Below are 23,803 nucleotides of genomic sequence, written 5' to 3'. Positions count from 1 at the left end.
GCTCTTTGGAGGGTAGGGGGGGATATAGGATGGAGGTGAGCCAGGAGCAAAGGATGGCTAAAGCTATTTACCGGAGGGAGGAAGGAGGGACCACACCTAGGGGACCGGGAGGAGTCATGAACCTGGGAACTCAGCCAACTGAGAAGATCAAATTTCAAATTCCTCTGGGATGAACTCTGAAATAGAAGCTGTGGGCAGGGAGGCCAGAGGAGGCTGAGAGCCAGAGGGAAGACCCAGCCACTCTACCTACTGTCTGCCCGAGTCCTTTGGGAAAGGCTGGCAGTCAGCAGGGCCAGGACCCACCTACCCCAGGTCCCCCACCTGCCTGCTCCTCTCAGTGCCTGCCGAGAACGGAGAACCAGAGGGAGAGAAGATAATGGAGCCAGACAGGACTCAGATAAAACTTGACCCCAGGTGAGTGAGGGCAGCAGGCCCTGAGCCAGCAGCCAGTTGCTCAGCAGCAGGTGGCCTCTATCCCTCTGGCCTGTCCCTCCCTCTCTTCCAGAGCCCTTTGGTTCCTAGCGCACAGAATGAGACAGGACTGATAATGGCCTGGTTATCCCTGAGGTCCTCAGGGATTCCATGGGGTCGGGCATGACCCCACAAAGCCTTAGCTTTCTCTCCCCATTTGAGGAGAGAAAGATCCCAGAGCTGGGAGCTGGGGGAGAGGGTGCATGCACAGGGCCCCCACCAGCTGGAGACCCATCCCTAACCCTAAGGTCCACTCTTTCTCTGGGATCCTGCTCTTTCTCCTTAGCTATCCCCTAGACTATGCCCCAAGGGAAGGAAAGGGAATGGACTGTGGGCTCTTTGGGCACTGTAGCCAGACTGTCCATGGCCTAGGTGGCAGGCTGCCTTACACACTAGACTAGGCCCATTCTCCACTCCCTCCCAGAATCACGACCTGGAGGGGGAATGGACAAGGAACCTGAACCCAGAAGTGTTTAAGGGTGTGTCAAGTAACTGGTGTCCCTTCTGGTACCCTCTCCTCTCTACGAGTACCCATATCTGAACGCAGGCTGGTGTCTCTCCAGGTACACGGCAGATCTTCTGGAAATCCTGAAAACCAATTACAGCATCCCCTCTGCCTGCTTCTCTCACCCTCCGACTGCAGCCCAACTTCTGAGAGGTGAGTCAGGGACCCTCCCCAGAGGGAACTAAAAGGAAGAAATGGGCGTCCTGGTGGTGAGTCAGGACAGTTGAGAGGAGCAGAGGAGAGGTGGCTCTTGGCCGGCGAGCCTGAGAGCCTGGGAGGATGGCTGGCCCAGTGTCTGTCTGTCATGGTTAAGGCGTTGGAAAAGAGCAACTCCTCAAGGAGCCAACAGGCTAAAAGAGGGGCATAGCCTAGCCCAGGAGACAAACCTGCATGCTGGGCCTCCCACATATCCTAGCCTCAAAGCTCATTCAAATTGGGGACAGTGGCCTAAAGCATTTTTCAGACCCCAGGACCATCCAGGTGCCCAAATGACCCAAGCCTCACAGAATCCCCTTGATGTCTGCACAACAGCCTTCTTGGGAAAGGCCTGTATCATTCTAGAGGGGTGGTTATTCTGAACAGTGTTCTAGAAACTTAGGTGAACCTGTAAAAGTATTCTGACAGTGCCGGCCAACTAGGTTCCTATTTTGAAAGTGAAAGGCTGGGGATGGGACTCAGTTTATTCCCTGGATGCACAGAACATGACAATCAAATGACCCCAGCGTCTTCATAGCAGATGTGGCTCCACCACATTTTATTTTGTTTTCCTACTGTGTGATTGACTACCTTTTAGACACTGATAAATAGGAGCCAGTGTCTCTGTGGTACCTGAATGCTTTTCCCAGCCTCCTTCCTGACTTTGTCGCCTCAAGGAGTAGACTCTTTCTGAACAACAGGATGTCGTCTGTGTGCATCAGGAGGCACATGTGGCCATGTCCTTGGACATTGTCAGCCTTTTTTCAGGTGCTCTGAACCAGAGTGAATGCCAAATGCCAGAGTGTCCAGAGCAGGGGTGGGGAATGTATGTGGCCCATGAAATCATTTGGTCTGTCCCTGCCAAGGCAGCCACAGGCGGAACTTGAAATTCAGTAACTCTAGGAGCTTTTTTCATAGCTAATTTTTAAGTTGATAATTCTATATGGCCCGCAAATGATGTTATAAATATCCAAATGGCCCTTGGCAGAAAAAAGGTTGCCCACCCCTGGTCTAGGAAAACCCCTTAGCTGCTCTGTGATTTGTGCCAGTGGACAGCTGCTACATCTAGCTCCAGGGACCTCTTGTTCATAGAGTGTAGCTGGTGATACACCAGCCATTGCCAGCCAGAGTCGATTTTGTCCCCCGGGGACTTTTGGCAATGCCTGGGGACAGTTTCTGTTATCACAACTAGAGGGTGCTACTTGGCATCTAGTGTGTAGAGGCCAGAGATCCTGCCCTGGAAACAAAGGAAATCCTCCCAAAGGGTCAATAGTGCTGAGACTGAGAAACCCTGCTTTCCACAGTGAAAATGACTCTCACACTGTTTGGCACCAACAATATTCAAAGTAGGGAGACCATTCGGGGCTTGGTAGCCTGGTGAGCTGCCTTGTTCCCAGGTGCAACTGTTGGAGTGGCGAGCAGGCCACGGGCACTGCTGGCCTGGGGCTGAGAGGGAGCGAGCAGGTAGGTTCCCCAGACACCGCGGAGCTAGATCTGGCAGATTCAAGGTTGCTGGTGGGGAAGTAGGGGACAGTTGAGAGGCTGGGCAGGTAAGGTGGGGCCCAACGAGTGTCAGGCAGAAGAGTTGTACTTTATCCTGTAGACAGAAGGAGCCTGGCAAGGGCTCTGAGATTGGGAGGGGCTGGATAGTGCTTCAGGACCATTAATCAGTAATCAGAATGGACTCCAAGGAAGAAGAACCTTGAGAAGCAGGGGTATAAATTGGGGCTATTGCCCCAGCCCAGCATGAAGGACGAGAGTCTGAGCCAGAGCAATGTCAGGGAAAGAAAGGGAAGGCTGGAAAACGCAGGTAACCCAAAGAAAGAGCAGGCACTCGGTAAATAAATATCTAGACAAGGTAAGTGAAGGAAAAGGAGACTAATGATGACTCTGGGGATCTGGGTGCAGAAACCAGGAGAGCCAGGAAGAGGCGCCCATTGGAGGGTGTGGAGAAACCCCTTCCTTCTTCCTTCATGAACTTTGTTCCTCAACATAAATGCCATTTAAGAAAGAGCTATTCTGGAAGAACTAGTAAACCTTCCAATAATCTGTTTTTGAAACATCTATGATTTTATTGCAATTATAATACTTACAGCATTTTTTTTTAATGGATTGATCCAAACATTTATATAGATCTGCAAAGGGCCATGAAAAGCCAAGACAGTTCTGAACAAGCATAAGTATAAGTAGAGTACTTGCCTTCCCAGAGAAAAGGCTTATAATAAGACTAGGGAATTAAAGCAATGAGGCAATAACTACAAGTAGAAAAATGGAACAGAAGGCTGTCTGTTTGGGACCCCTCTTGCTGTGGCAGGAGCTTTTGTCTCTCCTTCAATAAAATTTTGCTTTCACTTAAAAAAAGAAGAAGAAAAAAGAAAAGAAAAATGAAACAATATAGGGCCTAAAAATAAACCCATGTCCACGTGGGGACTTGCTCTATGAAAGAATGCTATATACATCAGAGGGGCAGGATGGACTCGTCAAGAAGTGATGCTGGCCTGGCTGGGAGTGGCTCAGTGGTTGAGCATCGACCTAGGATCCAGGCGATCGGGGTTCGAGTCCCGGTCAGGCCACATGCCCGGGTTGCGGGCTCGATCAATGACTCTCTCATCATTGATGTTTCTATCTCTCTCTCTCTCCCTCTCCTTTCCTCTCTCTGAAATCAATAAAGATATATTTTTAAAAAAAGAAAAAAAGAAGTGACGCTGGACAATTGCCTGTCCTTATGGCAAATAAATAAACATGAAAATAGTGCCAACGTAGCTTTAATCCAGGTAAATGCAAATATTCTTACAAAAGAAAAAATAGAAAGATATCTTCATGAGAGTAGAAAATAATTTCTTAAACACAAGAAAGCATAAGTGATCATGGAGATTGACTACATAAAGCAAACTCTGTACAACTAAAAGCACTATGAAGAATGTAAAAAGCCAAACCACAGACTGGGAGAAGATATTTTCTTCTTTTTTAAAAAAATAAATCTTTATATATATCTTTATTGATTTCACCGAGAGGAAGGGAGAGGGAGAGAGAAACATCAATGATGAGAGAGTCATTGATCGGCTGCCTCTTGCACACCCCCAACTGGGGATCAAACCCGAAACCCCGGGCAGGTGCCCTGATCGGGAATCGAACCACGATCTTCTGGATCCCAGGTTGATGCTCAACCTGCTGAGCCACGCCAGCCAGGTAGGAGAAGATGTTTTCAAGCCTATAACCAACAGAGGGTAAGAAAAATTACCCAATAAAAATTAGATAAAATATATGAACAGACAATTCACAGAATAGGAAACCCAAATGGCCAATAAATATACAAAAAGATTGTCTATTTTCTTAGGATTTAGGGAACCAAGAGTTAAGTAATAAAATATCATTTTACTACACTCATAGGCAAAATAAAAAGTTTGATAATCCCAAGTGAAGGTAATTTGAGGTGAACTGTGAACTCTCAGACTGCAGGTATTGTAAATTGGTATAACCACTTTGGAGAGTAATTAGATATCTGTAACACTGAAGATTCTCATCCCCTACAACCCAGCAATTCTAATTCTAGGTGTATAAATAGAGGAACTTTCCAGTATGTGCCAAGCAGACATGTCCATGAATGCTTATTGTAGTATTTGTTTGCCAATGAAAATAATAACAATCATGAAAATGATGTTGGTAATACTAAACTTATGGACCTTGGTCTCAGAGAAGATTTTATAAATTTGACCTCAAAGGCAAGGGAAGCAAAAGCAAAAATAAATGAATGGGACTGTATCAAACTAAAAATTTCTGCACAGCAAAAGAAACTCAATAAAACAAAAAGGCAACCAACCAAATGGTAGAAGATATTTGCAAACAACACCTCCAATAAGGGTTAATATCCAAAATATATAAAGAACTCATACAACTCAACAACAACAAAAACACACAATCCAAATTAAAAATTTGCAGAGGACCTGAACAGACTCTCTCCTAAGAAGACATACAAATGGCTAACAGATATGAAAAGACGCTCAACTTCACTAGCTATTAGGGAGATGCAAATCAAAACGACAGTGAGCTACCACCTCACACCTGTTAGAATGGCTGTTATCAGCAAGACTAGCAACAGTAAGTGTCGGAGAGGGTGTGGAGAAAGGAATCCCCACTCACTGCTGGTGGGAATGCAGACTGGGGCAGCCACTACGGAAGGCAGTGTGGAGGCTCCTCAAAAAATTAAGAATAGAGTTACCATATGACCCAGCAAGCCCCACCTGAAAATTTTGAAAACATTTATTAGTAAAGATATGTGCACCCTTATGTTCACTGCAACACTATTCACGGTGGCCAAGACACAGAGACACCGAAGTGTACATTTATGCGATAGAATACTACTCAGCCATGAGAAAGGAAGAATTACTGTCATTTGTGACATGGATGATTTTAAGAATGTTGTGCTAAGTGGAATAAGCAGACGGGAAAAGTCAAGAATCTGTATGATTTCACTCATATGTCGGATGTAAAACTGAAAACAACAAATGAACAAATGACAAGCAAACAAAAACTCAGACACAGACTACAGTACGGTAGTTACCAGAGGGGAAGGGGGGAGGGGAGGGAGGTGCTAAGGGGGTTCAAATATATGGTGACGGAAGGAGATTTGACTTTGGGTGGTAAACATACAATGCAATATACAGATGATGTATTATAGAATCAAATACTCGAAACTTATATAATTTTATTAACCAATGTCACACCAATAAATTTAACTAAGAAAACACACACCACTGTTGGGTGGAAAAAACATTTCAGGGGATGATGCCATTTATATAGATTTTTTAAATGCAAAGCAATATAGTATGTTGAGTATGTAGATATGTTGTAAAACATTAAAACATAAATGGAAAAGACATACATCAACTTCAGAATAAGTAGTTAGCCCTGGGAGGTGGGTAAGGAATGGAAAAGGACCCAGGAGGTATACACAAGGGCCTTCAAATACATCTGTAATGTTTAATTTTTCTAAAAATATCTTTTGAAGCAAAATCAGCAATATCATAACACTTTATTTTTGAAATTTTTATAATTAAAAAATTATTATAAAAAGTATTTTGAAAGGTGTGATGAAATGTTAGATTAAAATAACAGAATATGAAATTTTACAGTATGATTGCAGTAATATAATATGTATCACTTTAACCAGGGTGTTTTTTAAGGCTACTTTTTATTGAGGAAATACTACATGCCAGGTGCTGTACTAAGAGGTTTAATGAGAGCAAGCAGTAAGTGGAATTTTACTTTGAACTCATGTGTCTCTGACTCCAGAGCCTATTCTCTTAACCTCCATGGAAACAAATATGCAAAAATAAAATAATTTTTTGACTAGGAATCAGGTGGATTATGGGTGATACTCTTTCTTCAAAATTTTACTGTTCTTATATTGTTTTCATTATATAAAATGTAATCTTCACTATTTCAGAGACAGTGGGAAATTTGCTAGCTGCTTAAGTTATAATTGAATTCAAAATGGTCAGTTAGACAAACATTTCCCTAAGTGTGTTCCTTGGAATACTAATCCCAAGGAGTGCTTCGTGAAAACAGAGTCGATAGAAACACAAATTTTGTAAAAGCTGTATTCTATAACCTCCTTTTGGAAATTAACAATGTAAATCAGATTAAACACTTCAGCATGTTCTGCAGGAAAGAAATATGTTTAACTTTGTTTAAGGCATTTCCAAAAACCCTTTGGCCATAGACCACTTTTGTCTCATAATGCTGATTAAGATGCAGAAAACTAAGGTAGGGGACAAATCTTCTAAGAAGATAAATAAATTTGATGGAGAGCAGTGGTGTCAGGCTATGAATGCTAAAAGGAACTTCTCTCTTTCTCAGCTTTTGCACCGTGGAGGTGGGTACAGGAGCCTCTAGATCCTGCAAGTATGAGTGCCAAAGCCAGCAGTTACAAGAAAGTGCAAAAGCATTTCTGCGTTGAACAGGCAGAATATGCCCCACCCCCTCCTTCATAAACTTAAACAATCTTTTAGGGTTGCATTTGGTCGTTTCTGTCACTCCACATGCCCTCCTATATCTATGTGAACACAGTCAATAGTCAGGGTGTGTAATGTTAAGAGTGTGGGTTTAGTGTCAGGAACCCCTGGGTTTAAAGCCTAGCTCTTTCACCTCAAGGCACTGTGACCCTGGGCCAGGTGCTTAACACTCTAAGCTTTGTTTCTTGAAAAAGCCAGTGAAATGGAGACGACAATAGGGATTCTCATGGGGTTATTTCTTTCATTCAACAAATAGCCACAGTTGCTGTTCCAAGCACTTAGAGAGACTGACAAAGTCCCTGCCTTGGTGGAGTGTACACTAAGGTGAGGAGACAGAACCGAGCAAGTAAATAAATATGTAACAACGTCACTGTGGGAGGGGCAGGTCACACCGCACCCAGGGGAGGCTGGCTGAGGGGCGCTGGAGCAGGCAGCTAGGTCATGAGGAGCCGGCTGCCACCAGGAGCTCGGGGAGAAAAGCTGAACCAGCAGAAGCCAAGTGTAAAGTCCTGGAGGGGAAGATTCCTGCGGTGGTTGGGAGGTGGAGGAGTGGTAGGGAAATGCCAAACCTCTGTCAACAGAGAAGAGCTGAGCTGCAGTGAGAACAGAAGGTGTGGGAGACGGTGGGGAATCAGTAGAGGAGACCTAGAGGGTCAGAGGCCAGGAGGGGGGCCAGGAGGACTACGGTTCTGAGTGGAGGGGAGGGAAGCTTCTCAAGGAGGAGGGCGTCGCCCAGGACAGCGAAGGCTGGGAAAGGATTTGGCCTAGATGGCTTGCCGAGAAAGGGCACTTTCCACTCTCAGCTCTGGGTGAGCTGATAGGGACCAGAGTCAAGTAGGGAGGGGGTTCAGGCAAGGACTCCCCCTCCCAACAATGGGCATTGGGTTTTAGAAATCCATCGAGTTGATTCTGGCTTCTGCCTTTCTGGACTTTATCTTTTGTGTGTATTTTTTTTACACAAAATATTCTATTTTTAAAATAATTCAGCTTTAGAAAAGTAAATATGAAAATCCAGAAAAGTAAAAAGAGGAAAAGTCATTTACAGTCCCGCCACTCAGAGACGGGCACTGCTAGTATCACAGAGGAAGTTCCTTTTTCTATGCTTTTATTTAACATTATTAGAAATCATACTATACCTGCAATTTTATGTCCAGTTTTTATAAGCATGACATCATATGAATTTTCTCATGTTAGTATAAGTTTAGCAAAATATATCCTTTTAAAAACGGTGTTTTTTGTTCAAAATACATATTTATTATAGAATAATTGGAAAAGAGAGAAAAGAGGACAAAAGCCACCCACAGTCTCATCGCCCAAAGACAGCATTGCTAATGTTTTTTTAGTATTTATAGGCTCTTTTCTACACAATGATTTTTAATATTTTTATTTTATCAAAGTAATACATGAACATGGTTAAAAATTCAAACAGTACAAAAGGGCTACTAATGAAAATGAACAACCCCCCGCCCTATGTGAGGATTTAGCTCACTTAGCACCACCCTTCTTCCATTCTTTCCACATAATTATGGCAATATTTTCAGTTGGTTATCTTTATAGCTTTATGTACTATCCTATAGTTTATTTCCTATCCTGCCAACTATGGACAGTGCTTCTTGACTTTCCATTTTGTAAGATAAAGATATTAGTACCTACCTCTTTTCTTCAACTTTTTTTGTACCTTTCTCTTCCCAATCAAATTCTTTAAACACTGTTATAATTTTACCGTGCTAATTTTTCATTCTGTTTTGTCCACATAAGGTATTTTTAAAAGATATAATTAATGCAGTAAAAGGCAATGGTCTTAAATATATAGCTTGATGAATTTTTTACCTATGTGTACATCTGTGAAACCACCACCCAGATCAATATATAGAAACATTTCTGGCATCCAGTAGGGTCTCTCATACTCCCCCACTTAATATTCCTTCAAAGACCACTATTCCAATCTCTATCACCTTTATAGCTTGGTTTTCCCTGTTCTGTAATTCATATAAACAAAATCAAACGGTACGTGCTCTTGGGTCTGGCTTCCTTCATTCATCATTGCTTTTAAGAGTACTCTGTTTCGTTGCAGGTATCAATAGTTCACCTTTTTTTTTTTTTAATTGCTGTGTGATATTCCATTGTGGGAATATGTCACAAGTCATTTATCTGTATTCTTACTGATGAACATATGGGCTGTTCCCAGTTTTGGCCATTCTGAACAATGCTGCTCTGAACATTTTTCAGTGATTATAAGCATTTTTATCGAATATGTATCCAGGAGTGCAATTTCTGTGTCATAGGGTGGGTATATGTTTAATAGGTATAGCAAATTGTTTTCCAAAGTGCTTGTACTACCAACAGCAATGTATGAGAATTCCAACCACACCGCTTCCTCGCTGATGCTTGGAAAATTGTTCATTGTCAGTACTGTTCGTTTTAGCCAGTTTGGTGAGTACGTGATGGCATCTTATGTTTGTATTTCCCTGATGACATTTGATGCATAGCACTTCTTTATGTTTCATGAACATTTGGGCCTTTTTTTTTTTTCTTTTGTAAAGTTTAGGCCTTTTTTTTTTTTAATCTTCACCCAAGGATCTTTTTTTCCATTGCTTTTCAGAGAGAGTGGAAGGGAGAGAGGAAGAGGGAGAGAGAGAGAAACATCGATGTGAGAGAGACACATGGATTGGTTGCCTCCTGCATGCACCCTGACCGGGGCCAGGGATCGAGCCTGCAACTGAGGTATGTGCCCTTGGCCAGAATTGAACCCAGGACCCTTCAGTTCTTGGGCCGATGCTCTAACCACTGACCCAAACCAGCCAGGGCTAGGTCTTTTTTTTTTTTAATTAAAAAATTGTATTGTCTTTTTGTTACTGATGGGAATTCTTTATATATCATGGATATGAGTGTCTTGGTGGATATCTGTATTACAAATATATTTTTTTAGTCTGAGCTTGCCCCTCTTAATAGTTTCTTTTGACCAATGGAAATTCTAAATTTTAAGGAAGTCCAATTTATCCATTTTTTATGATTAGTGCTTTTGTGTCCTATTTTATTTTATTTATTTATTTTTTAAATATATCTTTATTGATTTCAGAGAAAGGAAGGGAGAGGGAGAGAGAGAGATAGAAACATCAACGATGAGAGAGTCATTGATTGGCTGCCTCCTGTGTGCCCCCGACTTGGGATGGAGCTCGCAACAGGAGCATGTGCCCTGACTGGGAATCGAACTGTGATCTCCTGGATCCTAGGTCGATGCTCAACCATTGAGCCATGCCAACTGGGAGTCCTGTTTGATTTTTAAAAACTCATCTCTTCAATCTATTTGGAATTATTTTGAAATAACGCAAGCTTCATGTGCTCTCTATAATTGTTTTAAATACACATTTTTTTATTGTGTAAGGGTAAAATTGTGTAAAAAAGTCCTCTGTGATGTTTATATTTTAAAAGTTTCAAGGAGGAAAAGGTAACGTCTTTTTTTAGCAAAGGACCGTAACCAGCTTTTTAATATTCAAAACGTGCAGAGCCTACAAGCAGTATCTGGAGAGGTAATTGAGAAAGAGGTAACAGCAATGCCAAGCCAGTCACGTATTCATTTATTTTTAATTTTTTATCGATGTATAGTTGGTATACCATATTATATTAGTTATGTTAATTTCAGGTGTACAGTATAGTGATCTGACATTTTTATCCCCTATGATGTGATCACTCTGCCAACCCAGTAATTTAGACACCCAGAGGGCTCTGTTCTAACTAAATGGAAGTGAGTGGAGAAAGGGATGGGTAGGAAGAAAGAAAAACAGCACAATCCTGTCTTTTAAGGCCTTTGATAGAGAGAAAAAGTTTACCACTAACTTCAAAAATCCTGCTTGGGAGCTGGAATACAAGGGCCACCTTCCCTATGGCAGGTCCTCTGGATTGGTCATTAGACCTGCTGTGATAAGAGATAAAGGGCCTCCCTTGGATAAAGCAAACAGAGAGAGAAACGCGTGCACTGAAAAGCAGCCAAGATCAATGTGATAGTTTTTGATAGATTGACCTTTGACCTGGTTGCTCCCCGTGGCACCACCAGGTATGACTGATTCCGATGACAGCTCAGCTCTCTACTGTGGTGTGGCCCCCTTCCTCCCTGGTTTGGTTTCAGCAGTATTATCTCTCTGACTGAGCCACCCTCTGTCACCAAACATAGGGCAGACTAGCCAACACCCTCCTCATACTTGACGCCCAAAGCAAGAGGACAGCGGACTGGGCTCCCACAGCCTGCTTCCCACTGCTTCCTTTCATCTAGCTGGGTGGGAGGGGGAAGATAAATGAGGGCCTGTGCTTACTCAGAGGACACAGAGCCCTTAAAACTACTTGTTGCATTGATGAGTCACGTGTTGCAACTAGATCCATTTCCCCGTTAGGGAGTTTCACTGCTGCTTGTCAAAATGTTTATCCCCTGACCATCATCAGGTGAGCTTGTTAAAAATGCAGCTACCGCCCTAGCTGGTTTTGCTCAATGGTTAGAGCGTCAGCCTGCGGACTGAAAGGTCCCAGGTTCGATTGTGGCCAAGGGCACGTACTTCGGTTGCAGGTTCAATCCCCAGCCCTGGTCGAGGTGCTAGCGGGAGGCAACCAATTGATGTGTTTCTCTCACAGAGATGTCTCTCTCTCCCTCTCTCTCTCTCTCTCTTCCCCCCTTCCAGTCTATCTGAAAAGCAATGGAAAAAGTATCCTCGGTGAGGATTTAAAAAAAAAATAAAGTTACTGGGCCCATCCCAGATCTGCTGAAGCAGCATCTCTGAGAGCTGGGCCAGCTGCTTTTTAACAACTCCTTGAATGAATGTAAAAAACACTAAAAGAGAGTTACTGGGCCCTGGCCAAGTGGCTCAGATGGTTGGAGCGTCATTCTGTACATCAAGAGGTTGTGGGTTTGATTCCTAGTCAGGGTACATACCTCAGGTTGTGAGTTTGATCCCAGGTCAGGGCACATACGGGAGGCAACCAATTCATGATTCTCTCTCTTCCTCTCCTTCCTCTCTCTTTAAAAATCAATAAAAAAACATATCCTCAGGAGAGGATTAAAAAGAGAGAGAGAGAGAGAGATACTGGACCACATTTAATGTAAGACAAAGTGTGAGGCCAACATGGATGGAAAGGCCTGGGAGTCTTTACCTGTATCCATTTCTCATTTGCTAAAATCCCTTCCTAATGTCCCAGTTTCATGACATAATTTTTGAAGTCAAATTTAAACAGCTCTAAAGCATACCACTAATTACATTCTGTTTCAATTATAATGTTAATTGGTTCCTGTTTGCTACCATGACACCTGGCACTAGAGGTAGAAAAGTGGATAGGCCCTACTGAACTCCTAATCCAAAATTTTTGCTAATTATGTAAAAACTTTTTTGGTGTCTAAACCCTCACCATACCTAAAATTGTCTGGTCTAATCTCCAATCCATGCAGAAGAGTGACTGTTTCTCAGCTACATGTTGGATTTTCTAGGTCTAAAAAGAAGCCATTCTTCTGCATGGATGGGAGTCTAGGCCAGATAATTCTACGTATGGTAAAGCAATTTAGACCCAAGTGAGGAAGCCCCATTTCTGCCCCTCAGTTGTGGTCATCAGCTCACTGGGGTCTGCCTTCTTCCCACTTTAGTACTGGGCCCTATGGAAATTTCCCTCACAGTCATCATGACCTTGCTTGCCCTGGGCTCAATTGCCATCTTCCTGGAGGACGCTGTGTATCTGTACAAGAACACCCGTTGCCCCATCAAGAGGAGGACTCTGCTCTGGAGCAGCTCTGCACCCACGGTGAGGGCCCCGTAGCTGCCTTGGGAGGGACTGGAGAGCAGGCGGGGACTATTTTGAGAATTCCTCTAAACTCAACAATTCAAGTCAGCAAAGAGTTGCTTGCCTCTACCACCTTAGGGTGGAGGTTCCTAATCTAATCTCCATTTGCATTCAGGACCCCGTGCTTAGAAGGCCAACAAGCAGTGGGAGGGAGTGTTTGAATTCTGAGAGCCACTGAGACAGCTAAAGAAACCGCTCAGCCACCAGTGGCCCAGTCACTACTCTCCACAGTATTGCTGCTAAAAGCAAGCCTCCTTTCTGGACAGGCAAGCAGTGGTTCCTCAGAGAGTAGGAGGGAAAGAATTTTTTCCCCATGGGGTCATACTTAGCTCTACCCTTACATTATAAGCTTTTAAAACTCCCATAGCCATTATATTGGCCTTCGGCTTGCTTGTAGACCATATGATTGGACTTCTGTTTCCTTCTGGTGAGCTCTAAGTATCTGTTTGGGGTGGAGAGTGGGGCCCTTGAGGTCCTTTCCTGTCAGATGACATCTGCTTGGGCCATCTCAAGTCATCAGAGATGCTCTAATAACATGGGATGTTGAAGAGGAAGGGCTGGATCTTGATCCATTTATTCCTAAGGATGAACTTATCTACTCCTACTCCGGGGATGTAGGATGAGATAATCTTCAAAAAAACCCCTGGCTCAAGGTGACTTGCTGTCTATAACCTTAGACATAAAAGAAACTGACAGCTAAATTTTAAAAAAAGTTTTAAAATTCAATTAGTGATTTTCCCAGCTGGCCACTTTTAAGTAATAGTTCCTCAAATGTTTAGGTTCTGCTTCCTTGAGCCCTTGTCACCAAAGTTTCAAGAGGGTGAGCACAGAGTCTCCCTCCTTCCCTCAACCGGCTTCTTGCTCCTCTCTGAGCAGGTGGTGTCCGTGTTCTGCTGCTTCGGGCTCTGGATCCCTCGTTCCCTCATGCTCGTGGAAATGGCCATAAACTCGTGAGTGTCCTGCCTGCCCCCAGCTCCGGGCCCGGTATCCTTCTGGGGTTCCCTTCTGCTCCCACTCACCTGAGAATCCAGGGTCCGCGTCTTCTTTTACCCCCCCCCCCCCATCCCTTCCACAAATCCCTGCAAACCAATTCGTAGTGGTCACGAATCAAGCCCTTTCCAACTTGTGCCAGCCCGGGTCTCTCGAACATGTGGGTCTGTTCATTCTAGGCCACCTGAAACTGCCCCTTCCCAGGCCCCTGGACTCTGCCCTTTCTCTCGCTCCTCTTGGGCCGCACGTTCAAAACGCCTAGTCCGTACCATGATCCCCTGGTAAATCCCACCCCCGCTCCCTTTGCAGCCCGTCTGTCTTTGGCAGCATGGCTGTCCCGGCGGCGGCTGCCTCCCTGTGCGCTCTCAGGCCCACGGCTCCCCCCCCAGGTTTTACGCGGTGTGCTTCTACCTGCTCATGCTGGTCATGGTGCAGGGCTTCGGCGGGAAGGAGGCAGTCGTGCGGGCGCTGAAGGACACCCCGATGATGATCCACACGGGCCCCTGCTGCTGCTGCTGCCCCTGCTGCCCCAGACTCACGCTCACCAGGTAAGGCGGAGGGAGCGCCCCCTGGAGGAACAGGCGACCTCCTGCTGCTCTCCCGAGTTTCTGCTGGCTCCCTCAGCCCCGCTTCAAGCCTCTAGGAATTAGTCTCGTATGGAACAAACCTAACGATAAAAGGCTGGGCATCCCCAGCCAGGATCCACACATTGGGCACCCACCATGGGTTGGGGGAGCAGAGAAAGAACTCCAAAGTTCATCATGTAAGCCCATTGCCCCCTACGAAGTTCAGCCATACAGAGCAAATTGGACTCTAGGCTATTTATTTGCTCGTCCTGGTCAATGAGGTTGGGTCGGCACTGATAGGTTTTGCTCGAAAGGCAGCATTCTGGCCGGGGAGGGAGTGGGAAGCAAGAAGAAGGGCTGCCGATGCTCTCCATGTTCTGGCTTCCTCCTCTGTCCTCACCCACTTAACCCTTGTGGTGTCTGATGGCAGCCAAGCCTCGGCCCAGGAGCCCAGGGAGGGAGAGGAGAGTCTTGTTGGGGTGGGTGGCCTGTGGGTCCATGTCCCTAACCCTCTTCTCCCCTCAGGAAGAAGCTTCAGCTGCTGATGTTGGGCCCATTCCAGTATGCCTTCTTCAAGATAACACTGGGCCTGGTGGGCCTGTTTCTCATCCCCGATGGCATCTATGAGCCAGCAGACGTAAGCCAGGAGTAAGGGGCAGCGAACTCCGAGACTCACTTAGTACCTTTGAGCTCCAGGAGGAATAGCTGGAGCCAGCATCCCCTGACACCTGGGGACAGGGTGACCATGGTGGTTCAAGAACTATGGTGGGGGAGAGGAGACTAGAATAGGCTAAGGCCATGGGGCTTTTCTATTACCTGTCTTGGGGGAAGAAACAGAAGGAAAGAAAGGACTTGCTTCCCTCAATGACTCCTATTTGGTCTGCCACCAGATTTCTGAGGAGAGCACAGCCCTGTGGATCAACACTGTCCTCGGCGTGTCCACCCTGTTGGCTCTCTGGACCCTGGGCATCCTTTTCCGTCAAGCCAAGCAGCACCTGGGCGAGCAGAACATAGGAGCCAAATTTGCTTTGTTCCAGGTAACTACACCCTGCGAGAGACAAGATGGTTCATAAAAGAACTACAAATAATTGGGGTTAGGAGGCAAGACTAATAAAGGCTAAATGGGGGTCTGGGGATCTTCTTAAGCCTTAGGTTTCCTGTGAGGTTTGGAACATGATCCGTGCCCCTTCCCAGTTTTTGCTCTTCTGTGCTGTAATTGTCTGTTGGGGCGGCCATAACAAAATACCATCAAGTGGCTTAAAACAACCGACATTTATTCTCTCACAGTACTGGAGGCTAGAAGTCCAAAATCAAGATGCCAGCAGGGCCGTGCTCCCTCGGAAACCTGTAGGGAAGGCTCCTTCCTTTCTTTTCCCAGCTTCTGGAGGTTTGCCAGCAGCCTCTGCACTCTTCGGCTCGCAGCTGCATCACTCTGACTTCTGCCTCAGTCATCACACGGCCTTCTCCTCTCAAGTGTCTGTGTCTTGTGTCTCTTTTCCTCTTCTTAGAAGGACATCAGCCATATTAGAATAAGGACCCACCTTACTCTAGTGTGACTTCATCTTAACCAATTACATACAATTAGTTAACCAAAACAATGATGCTGTTTCGAAATAAGGTCACATTCTGAGGTGCTGGGGGTTAGGACTTCAACATATCTGTTTGGAGGGCACAATTCAACCCATATCACATGTATTATCAAACCTTAAATTCTTCTGCCTCTGCTTTTTTTCCTTTCCTACTATTACTTCCTAAAACCCTATAATCCATCACCACCACCAGCACCAGCCACATTATCTCAGCTACAACTATGAACTACCTACACCATGTGCTAGGCACCTTTCATACAGTGTACATTTTTTTAAGGCTCACCCGAGGATATGTTTAGAGAATAGAAGAGGGTGGAGGGCAGACAGAGAGACACCCACACACAGAGAACCATCAGTATGAGAGAGAAACATCAATTGGTTGCCTCCCTTACCTGCCCCAACAGGGGATCAAACCCTCAACATAGGTATGCACCCTGCCCGGGAATCGAACCCACAAACTTCTGATGAATGGGATGACACTTCAACCAACTGAGCCACCTGGCCAGAGCTTCATATGTTACATTTAAGTTTTCACAATAATCTTAGGAGTCATTATTATTATTTTACAAATAAGGAAACTTAGACCCTGAGATGTTACAGGACTTGCTCAAAGGCACGTAGGGTGGGGCTTGAATTTAAACCCATGTCTGTCTAACTCCCCAACCCACATTCCTTCATCTCACCACACTACCTCTCATCTTCACACCTCTTCTGCAGGTTCTCTCAAAGGCAGGTTTGTTCACTTTTTACACTTTCCATTTTCCAAGTCCAAAGACAACTTTTCCACCAAATGTAATATCTTGTTTCCTTCTCTCCATTCTTTCTGTCTCCTTGCTGGCCTTTCTCCTACTCTCAAGAAATAATAACTGCATTATAGTTAACAGAGTAACTTCAAATAAATTCTCATTTAGTCTAAACAGATGCCTCTGAAATGTGAATTTCCAGGTACATGGTAGGGAGAATTGAAGGGGCTAGGAGAAGAGAGAGGGAAGAGCCTGAAATGGGGTCAGGGACTGAGGGCCAGAAAGGATCTGGGCCCCTGAAGCGCTTAGGGTAAACGCCTGTGGTTGCCGAGCCTGCCTGTGGTTACTCTGGGGAAGCCTGGACAAGCCGAGTCTGCCTTGCCTCGGGGAGAGCAAGTACTAAGGCAAATGATAATCTTTGGACAGAGATCACCTTTTTCTTCTTTTTTAAAATGTTTTATTGTGGTATAATATAGGTAACATAAAATTTACAATTTTAACCATTTTTATGTGTACAGTTCAGTGGTATTAAGTGCACCCGCTTTGTTGTACAACCATCACCACTATTTATCCCCAAAACGTTTGTCTTCCACAGAAACTCTGTACCCACTGAACTCTAATTCCCCTTTCCCCCTTGGCCCCCAGCCCCAGCCTTAGCAGAGATTCTTCAAAGGGCACTTTAACTGTTAATTGCCCATCATTCTATCAGCAGGGATCTCAGGCACTTGAGGTAGATGGGCTGACTCTTCCCTAACCACCCTTTTCACCCATTAAGTGCTCATTAGTAGCCATGGCTGAAGTAGGGGAATAAACTTGAATTCCCGATCAGTTGTTGTATCTTGTCAGGAACTCTCATAAAATATTGGGTAGAAGATGAGGCTGTAATTTTCCTAAGGATCAGAAACTCTACCACATTTTAATCAAGTGTGAAACCCTCTGGGACCGCGCAGATCTAAAGGTTGGCTGAATGCACACTGGCAGGACAAGCACGACAGTAGGCCAGCTGGCCTCGGGGCCTTGGACGCCGGGCCCATTCTGCCCTAGCTTCTCTTTTCCCTCCTGCAGGTGCTGCTCATCCTGACTGCCCTGCAGCCATCCATCTTCTCAGTCTTGGCCAATGGTGGGCAGATAGCTTGTTCACCTCCCTTTTCCTCTAAAATCAGGTCTCAAGGTGAGTGAGCTCCTATCCCATTCCAGGATGGGTGAGAGGAGGAGGGTCAGGGAAGAGAGGACCTTAGAACAGAGGTTGGGCCAGGCCGGCTACTGCTCCAAATATTCAGAAAGGGATCTATCTCCAAGAACCCCAGCAGAGCTTTAAGGAGACTATGACTTCTCTGCTCACACAAAGGCCAACATTGAGGCCAGCCTTGATGGCCAATCCAGGAAGCCACGGGTTTAATCCTTAGCTCTTGGGAGAGGAAGGGGTGGGGTTAGAAAGCAGAAGGTCATGCTGATAAAACACAAAAGAAATGAGTTTTAATGTTAGCCTCAGACTGCAGATGGTTGAGAGCCAAGTTTTGGTTCTGGCTCTACCATTAACATGGTATGTTACTCATGACAACCTCTAGGTCCTGGTTTGAGGATAAATTGCAGAAAGAGTTCAACTCACATGCTAGGGCTGCTGGTGGGATACCACCTCTATAATTTAGTATAACTTCCCTTATATTTCACCCCACACTGCAGTGATGAATTGCCACCTCCTCATACTGGAGACTTTTCTGATGACTGTGCTGACACGAATATACTACAGAAGAAAAGATGACAAGGCTGGATATGAACCTTTCTCTTCTCCAGACCTGGATTTGAACCTCAAAGCCTGAGTTGGTGGCTTAGACAATGAAAGAGACATGTACTCATGAGATGGGCACAAGATTTCTTCACTGTCCCTCAACATTGACCAAATGGGGAAGGATTCATTGTCAGCACAAGCTGGCCAATTACATTGGAGTATAGAGGTGAAGCTGAGTTATGCAATTGCTTTAGATGAAATTGTTTTGGATCTTGCCTGGGAAAGGTAATTTAGTTTTATAATAGACAAATAGGATGGAGTTTGAAACTCTACAGCTGGGTACATTACCGCTGTAGGTGCCATGATTAGCCCTTAAAGCTTGTATACTGAAAGGTCACTCTGAGTTTTCTCAAAGCAAATGAAAGGGGGAAGAGTATATGGTTGGTTGTTTGGTATAAGAACGAGTAGAACTCAGGCAAAATAGTACAAGGGCAAAGATTTGAAGAAACTAGCCTCCTGAAGATTAGACTGAAAGTGTTCTTTTCCTTACAGAAGTGTTGTTAGAGTGCTGATGACATTAGGCCTAGGAGTTCTGGGTTGGCCTCCCTTTGTGGTACAATGGCTTTTAAGTCTTCTATGCCAAGCTGCAAAAGGAATCCCCCAATAATATGGCCATGGAGCTTGATTTTGAGCAGATAAATTAGGATGCAAAAGGAAAGGAAATGAGAGTACAGGTAAAAGCCCCAAATCCATAAAATGTATCATATACATATATTATCAGGTCAAAAAAACAGAAAATAAAACATTAGGTAAAATCACTTTGCTTTTATTTGGCTAAATGACAAAAGCCAGAATAACTCTGAACAAATTAATGACACTCAGACAGGCAAACAATATGCTGAACATCAATTGAGGAAAACCTTCCTGCAGACGTCAGCACTGGTGATGGGGTTAACTTTCATGCTGAGGCCAGCATTTCTTTCCAGGACTTTTTTTTTTTCAGGCTCTTCAATACAAAAAAATCCAACCCACCAAGTCTCTGTATTCAAAACAGTCAAGTGCCTTCAAAAAAGGGTGGGAAACCCCACTTTAAACCTAAAAGAACACAACCTGAGTTAAACCTTGCACTTGTTTTCTATCCCAATCTGAGTACTAACGTGTAAGTTTGGCAGACAGAAAATCTTCCTTCTTTTAAAGAAAATTAACATTTAATAGCATAATCCCAAGAACATGTTCTACTTATTTGGAAAAATAGAAGCTAGGGACAACTCTCTATCCCATGACAATCTATTCAATGAGAGAAAACAAGAACAATCATTATATGACTTTGAAAAATATAACCTTCAAAAATACTTATATTGGTAAGCTTAAAAAAAAATACCATTAGTTAAAAACATTGTTAAGGGAGTTGTTTTTCTACATGTATTGGTTCGACCTCTGGTGAGAAAATGTAGAAACTATGGCTTTTAGGGAATTAAAGAAAAGCAGCAAAGTATAATTGATTTGGAAAGACTTTAAATATGGGATCTGGAACAGGATTAAAAAGGCAATGAGCTCCAGAAAATCAAAAGCTACCCATAAGTCAAGAGAATACAGAAAGAGAGTAACAAAAGCACGGTGAACTACTGTAGAGGGGATACGCAGAGGCTGCCCGACCAGGTGAGTGGTCACAAGTAAAATTTTAAAAATGCAACTCAGGTGCTGCGTAAGAAGTTGTCAGTGATTACAAAAGGTCAAAGTTCTCTTGACCTCACTCCTATTTCCTCTCCACTTCAAGATGCCCAACCTCCTCACATCCCCAACCTTCTTACCCAAACCTCAGCAAAATAATGGCCTTTGACTCTATCAGCAGCAGCTGTAGCAGTACACATGACCCCTTTCTATTACTCTAAAGTTTCAAACTCTAATCTTCAGTGCTACTGAGTCTAGTACATGAAAAGAGCGAATTTTCTGCCCAGCCTATCTCAAGGAAACTGCTGAAACAGCACCTCCCTAGCACCAGCAATAGGACTTCCTTCTCCATGCTCCTCCTGCCTTGCATACAGAGGCTCTGGGGCCAACCACCTTCGAAGGCTCTCCCATCTCTGCCACATTTGGCCTACTCAAGCTAACAGCTTTGTGGGTGGGATTCAGAGAAACAGCTCCACAACCTCAAACATTAATACTGGAAGATGTACAAGTCATGGGTGTGGTTGTGGTATGCCAACCCCTAACCTCATTTAATCAGGCACAAATGATCAAATAATGCACCATCCCCACAGCTTCTTTCATCCACCCATTCTTATCCAGCACCAAGGATCACACTCATCCCAGAGTATCTAAGCTGCTGCACCATGACAGTTTTTGCTTTCAGTCAAAAGTATTTGAAGATACACTAGTGTTAGGAGACAGGCTGTAGAGGCTCACCAAAAGAGGCAAGAGAGTTTTCCAAGTAAGTGTGCACATGCGGGCCCTACTTGTGTCACAGAGATTATCAGCCTAGACGTCATATTCGGAGGGCCGGCATGCCAAAAGCAGCCCATTGACAGAGCAGAGGAGGGCCCAAAGATTCAAGACCCACACAACACACTTGAGAGGAGTGACTACAGGGAGGAAAACCATATTTGGGGCATCTCCCTTTCCAAACATACTGAGTAACGTGTACTTTGAGGGAACAGGTAGGTGGGCTTCAGTGGTGACTTCACTGCCTTTCTATACCAGGGAAAGTAAGACTGAAATAGTATTCCCAAAGAAGACTGAAGCAGAAAAGTTAAAGCAAGTGATCATATGAAGCTGGGTAATGTAGGCAAACATTAACTTCACCTGTTTCAAAAACAGGACACCCTCCCCAAGCCAAAGCTCATGTAAACCAGATTTGAGAGTAAAAATAACACTTCATGAGAAGATTTAGAAATGTAGTTTTCATAGGCCATCAGGACAAGACGTTCCCCCCCTTTGTCCCTCTACTCTGCCATGCTCTGTCTCTGGGTGATCTGAGTTTGAAGAACCTATGTAGTTTTGGTGCACAGGCAGGCAGGTTTTACCAGGAAGGGAGATGACTATGAGATGCTCACAGCCCTAGCAGAAGGGCAAGAAAAGATAAAATGTGGTTTTCTTAGCTGAAAACACTAAAACTCCACCCCCACAAGGGGTATTTATGAGTGACGCGGTGGGGCCTGGACATAATCCTGTACCCAGTTACAGGATTACTGATAGGTTATGATCTGCTAAGTCATGTAGCTATAGGATGCTAGAGATTTAAAATGAGCTCAAGCTCAACAGCAAGTGTTAAACTTCTGCATTTTCTGATGTGAAATTTAAGGGATGAATCCCCCTGGGCAACCTAACAGGGGCAGTGGGACCATAGCCACCAGGCACATGTGGGAGAGGGAAAGAACCTACCATATCCTTGTCATGTGAACCCTTGCTCTGTGGCTTGCTGGAGGGGCAGTAGAGGAAAGTAAGTCCCTGCTAGCTGCCACTCTCAGAGGAAAACAAACACCGTGTGGAGCACTGGTTCCAGTCAAGAACATTCTTAAGAGGGGCAGAGGTCAAGATAGGAAGGCAGGTATTTCCTTATGCTTTTGCATCTATATTCTCTGCAAATCTCTCTATTCAATATGAGTCTGAGCAGCATGGATTAATAGATCATGCTCAAATTGCAGACATTTACAAAGTATCCTTTGTAAAAAGCTAGGTAATAAGCACAGAAATAGGACTAGCAAGGCCAGGGACTGATTCCAGGGGGAAAACGAATCTACACTTACTTGTATAGGGTTGAGTATTGTCCCACCCCCTCCACAATCACAGTAAATCTGAATGTGTTCCTTCCTTTAATAATAGATTACAAGAGAGATTGACAAGAGCTCCCAAATAACTGGGCCATAGAGTTTTCTGAGATGAACACAGCAGAAAAGGCGCAGCTGATACTATGTGCACTGGTTCCATCCCTATAAGTGTCTTCATGGACCCCATTGGGTCCAACAAGAAACTCCTCAGGGAGTAAGAAAAGCTAGGCTTGGATCTCCTTCCCACAGCCACCTTGACACGTGCAAGCAGCACCATTAGGGGATTTGTGACTATCACCTAGCTTTTAGCATTTTTTTAAGGAAACCAAAATTATATTTCATCCCCCACCCAAATCACCCATCAGCATGGCTCATTGCCTGAAGGACTTGGCAAGCTGGTCTGCCTCAGAACAGAAGGCAAACACTCATAGTGTATCAGGAAGAAAAGGCCTCTGGGTATTACACCACTTCCTTCTGCCCACTCCTCAGGGGCAAAAAATTAGTTCTATTTACTATATTTGAAAGACTAATTTTTAAAAATTAATAAAAATGACAATTTCCCTGTCAAGATCACATGAACATAAACAGTAAATCAAAGTCCGTGGGGAGGGTATACGGATGCAGAACAGGCTTCTAAGGTGTAGTCAGCCTCCTTCTTGGGTGGGTGATGTCTCTTGGAGGATGGGCTGTCTGGTCCCCCCATCTGAGGTCCTCTTGCCCAATTGTCTTTCCTTTGTAGCTGTCCTTAGGTTTATTGTTGGGATCACAATTTGGAATTCAACAGAGAGCTTCTGAAGGTGATGGGACAGAAGGTGGGGAGAGGGAAGGAGGGATGAAAAATTAGTCTTCTTCATCTTCACTGATATCATAGGCTGCAGCCTTGCGCCTGGAGAAGTTTGCTGGGGAGGAAGGAGGGGAAGTCTTGCCAGAGAAGGGCCATCGGAAAGAGGGGGAGGGGGAGCGTTCACGAGTGGGGCTGCTGCTGGGACTCTGCTTTGGACTGATGGCCTGCAGCATCCGGCCTTTCCCCTCTTTCAGCATATGTTTCTGGGGAGACCAAAAGGAAGAGTTAGAAGAAACATATGGATCCTACTAAATCATCAGTGCTGTGTCTGAGACTTTATATGATCACGAGTGCCCTCTGAAATGTCAAAAGTGACCAAGTAAGCCAAGGAGGGACATAGCTATACTTCTAAGTAATTTTCTCCCTAAAGTGGTCTATGTTATATAAGCTGTCTAAAGGTTCTCACCTGTTATCCAGTCACCCATTCCTGACTTCTATGTCAAAGGAATTCTTAAAAGCCCACCTGGCTTGTAGTCCAGATTCCAGGCAAGAACAAAGGAACTAACTTGGACTAAAAGGTACCTTTCTGAGTTTTAGAATTCTCTGAAAAGGAAATTCCATATTTTCTCAATA

The 23,803-nt window shown here is 44.4% G+C and overlaps 2 protein-coding genes across 12 annotated transcripts in view; one reads left to right on the top strand and one right to left on the bottom strand.

Annotated features, from left to right (window-relative positions):
- The first annotated feature begins 205 nt into the window (after window positions 1–205).
- On the top strand, window positions 206–19,436 carry SLC51A (solute carrier family 51 member A). Its single transcript, XM_081137615.1, has 9 exons — window positions 206–414; window positions 1,035–1,129; window positions 12,809–12,963; window positions 13,879–13,952; window positions 14,382–14,540; window positions 15,084–15,195; window positions 15,449–15,595; window positions 17,956–18,061; window positions 18,574–19,436. Exons 1-9 carry the CDS (start codon window positions 377–379, stop codon window positions 18,708–18,710), a joined length of 1,023 nt encoding a protein of 340 aa, XP_080993741.1. The 5' UTR covers window positions 206–376; the 3' UTR covers window positions 18,711–19,436.
- Window positions 19,430–23,803, bottom strand: part of PCYT1A (phosphate cytidylyltransferase 1A, choline) — a 46,038-nt gene continuing 41,664 nt past the window's right edge. For all 11 annotated transcript variants that reach the window (XM_081137605.1, XM_081137607.1, XM_081137604.1 and 8 more), the window contains one exon: window positions 19,430–23,433. In XM_081137605.1, the coding sequence (XP_080993731.1) occupies window positions 23,227–23,433 (207 nt within the window). In that variant the 3' untranslated portion in view covers window positions 19,430–23,226. The remainder of the gene's footprint in view (window positions 23,434–23,803) is intronic.

Source organism: Miniopterus schreibersii, assembly GCF_964146895.1.
Source record: "Miniopterus schreibersii genome assembly, chromosome: 5".
Lineage (NCBI taxonomy): Eukaryota > Metazoa > Chordata > Mammalia > Chiroptera > Miniopteridae > Miniopterus > Miniopterus schreibersii.
Note: the sequence above shows the minus strand (reverse complement) of the source record. Positions and strands in the feature narration are given on the sequence as shown.

What these genes read in the sequence shown, in the direction of transcription:
- SLC51A (XM_081137615.1), top strand. Translation starts at nt 377, where the DNA reads ATGGAGCCAGACAGGACTCAGATAAAACTTGACCCCAG. An exon ending in CAGATAAAACTTGACCCCAG is followed by an intron (nt 415 to 1,034) that starts GTGAGTGAGGGC and finishes GTGTCTCTCCAG; the next exon opens with GTACACGGCAGATCTTCTGG. An exon ending in GCATCTATGAGCCAGCAGAC is followed by an intron (nt 15,196 to 15,448) that starts GTAAGCCAGGAG and finishes GTCTGCCACCAG; the next exon opens with ATTTCTGAGGAGAGCACAGC.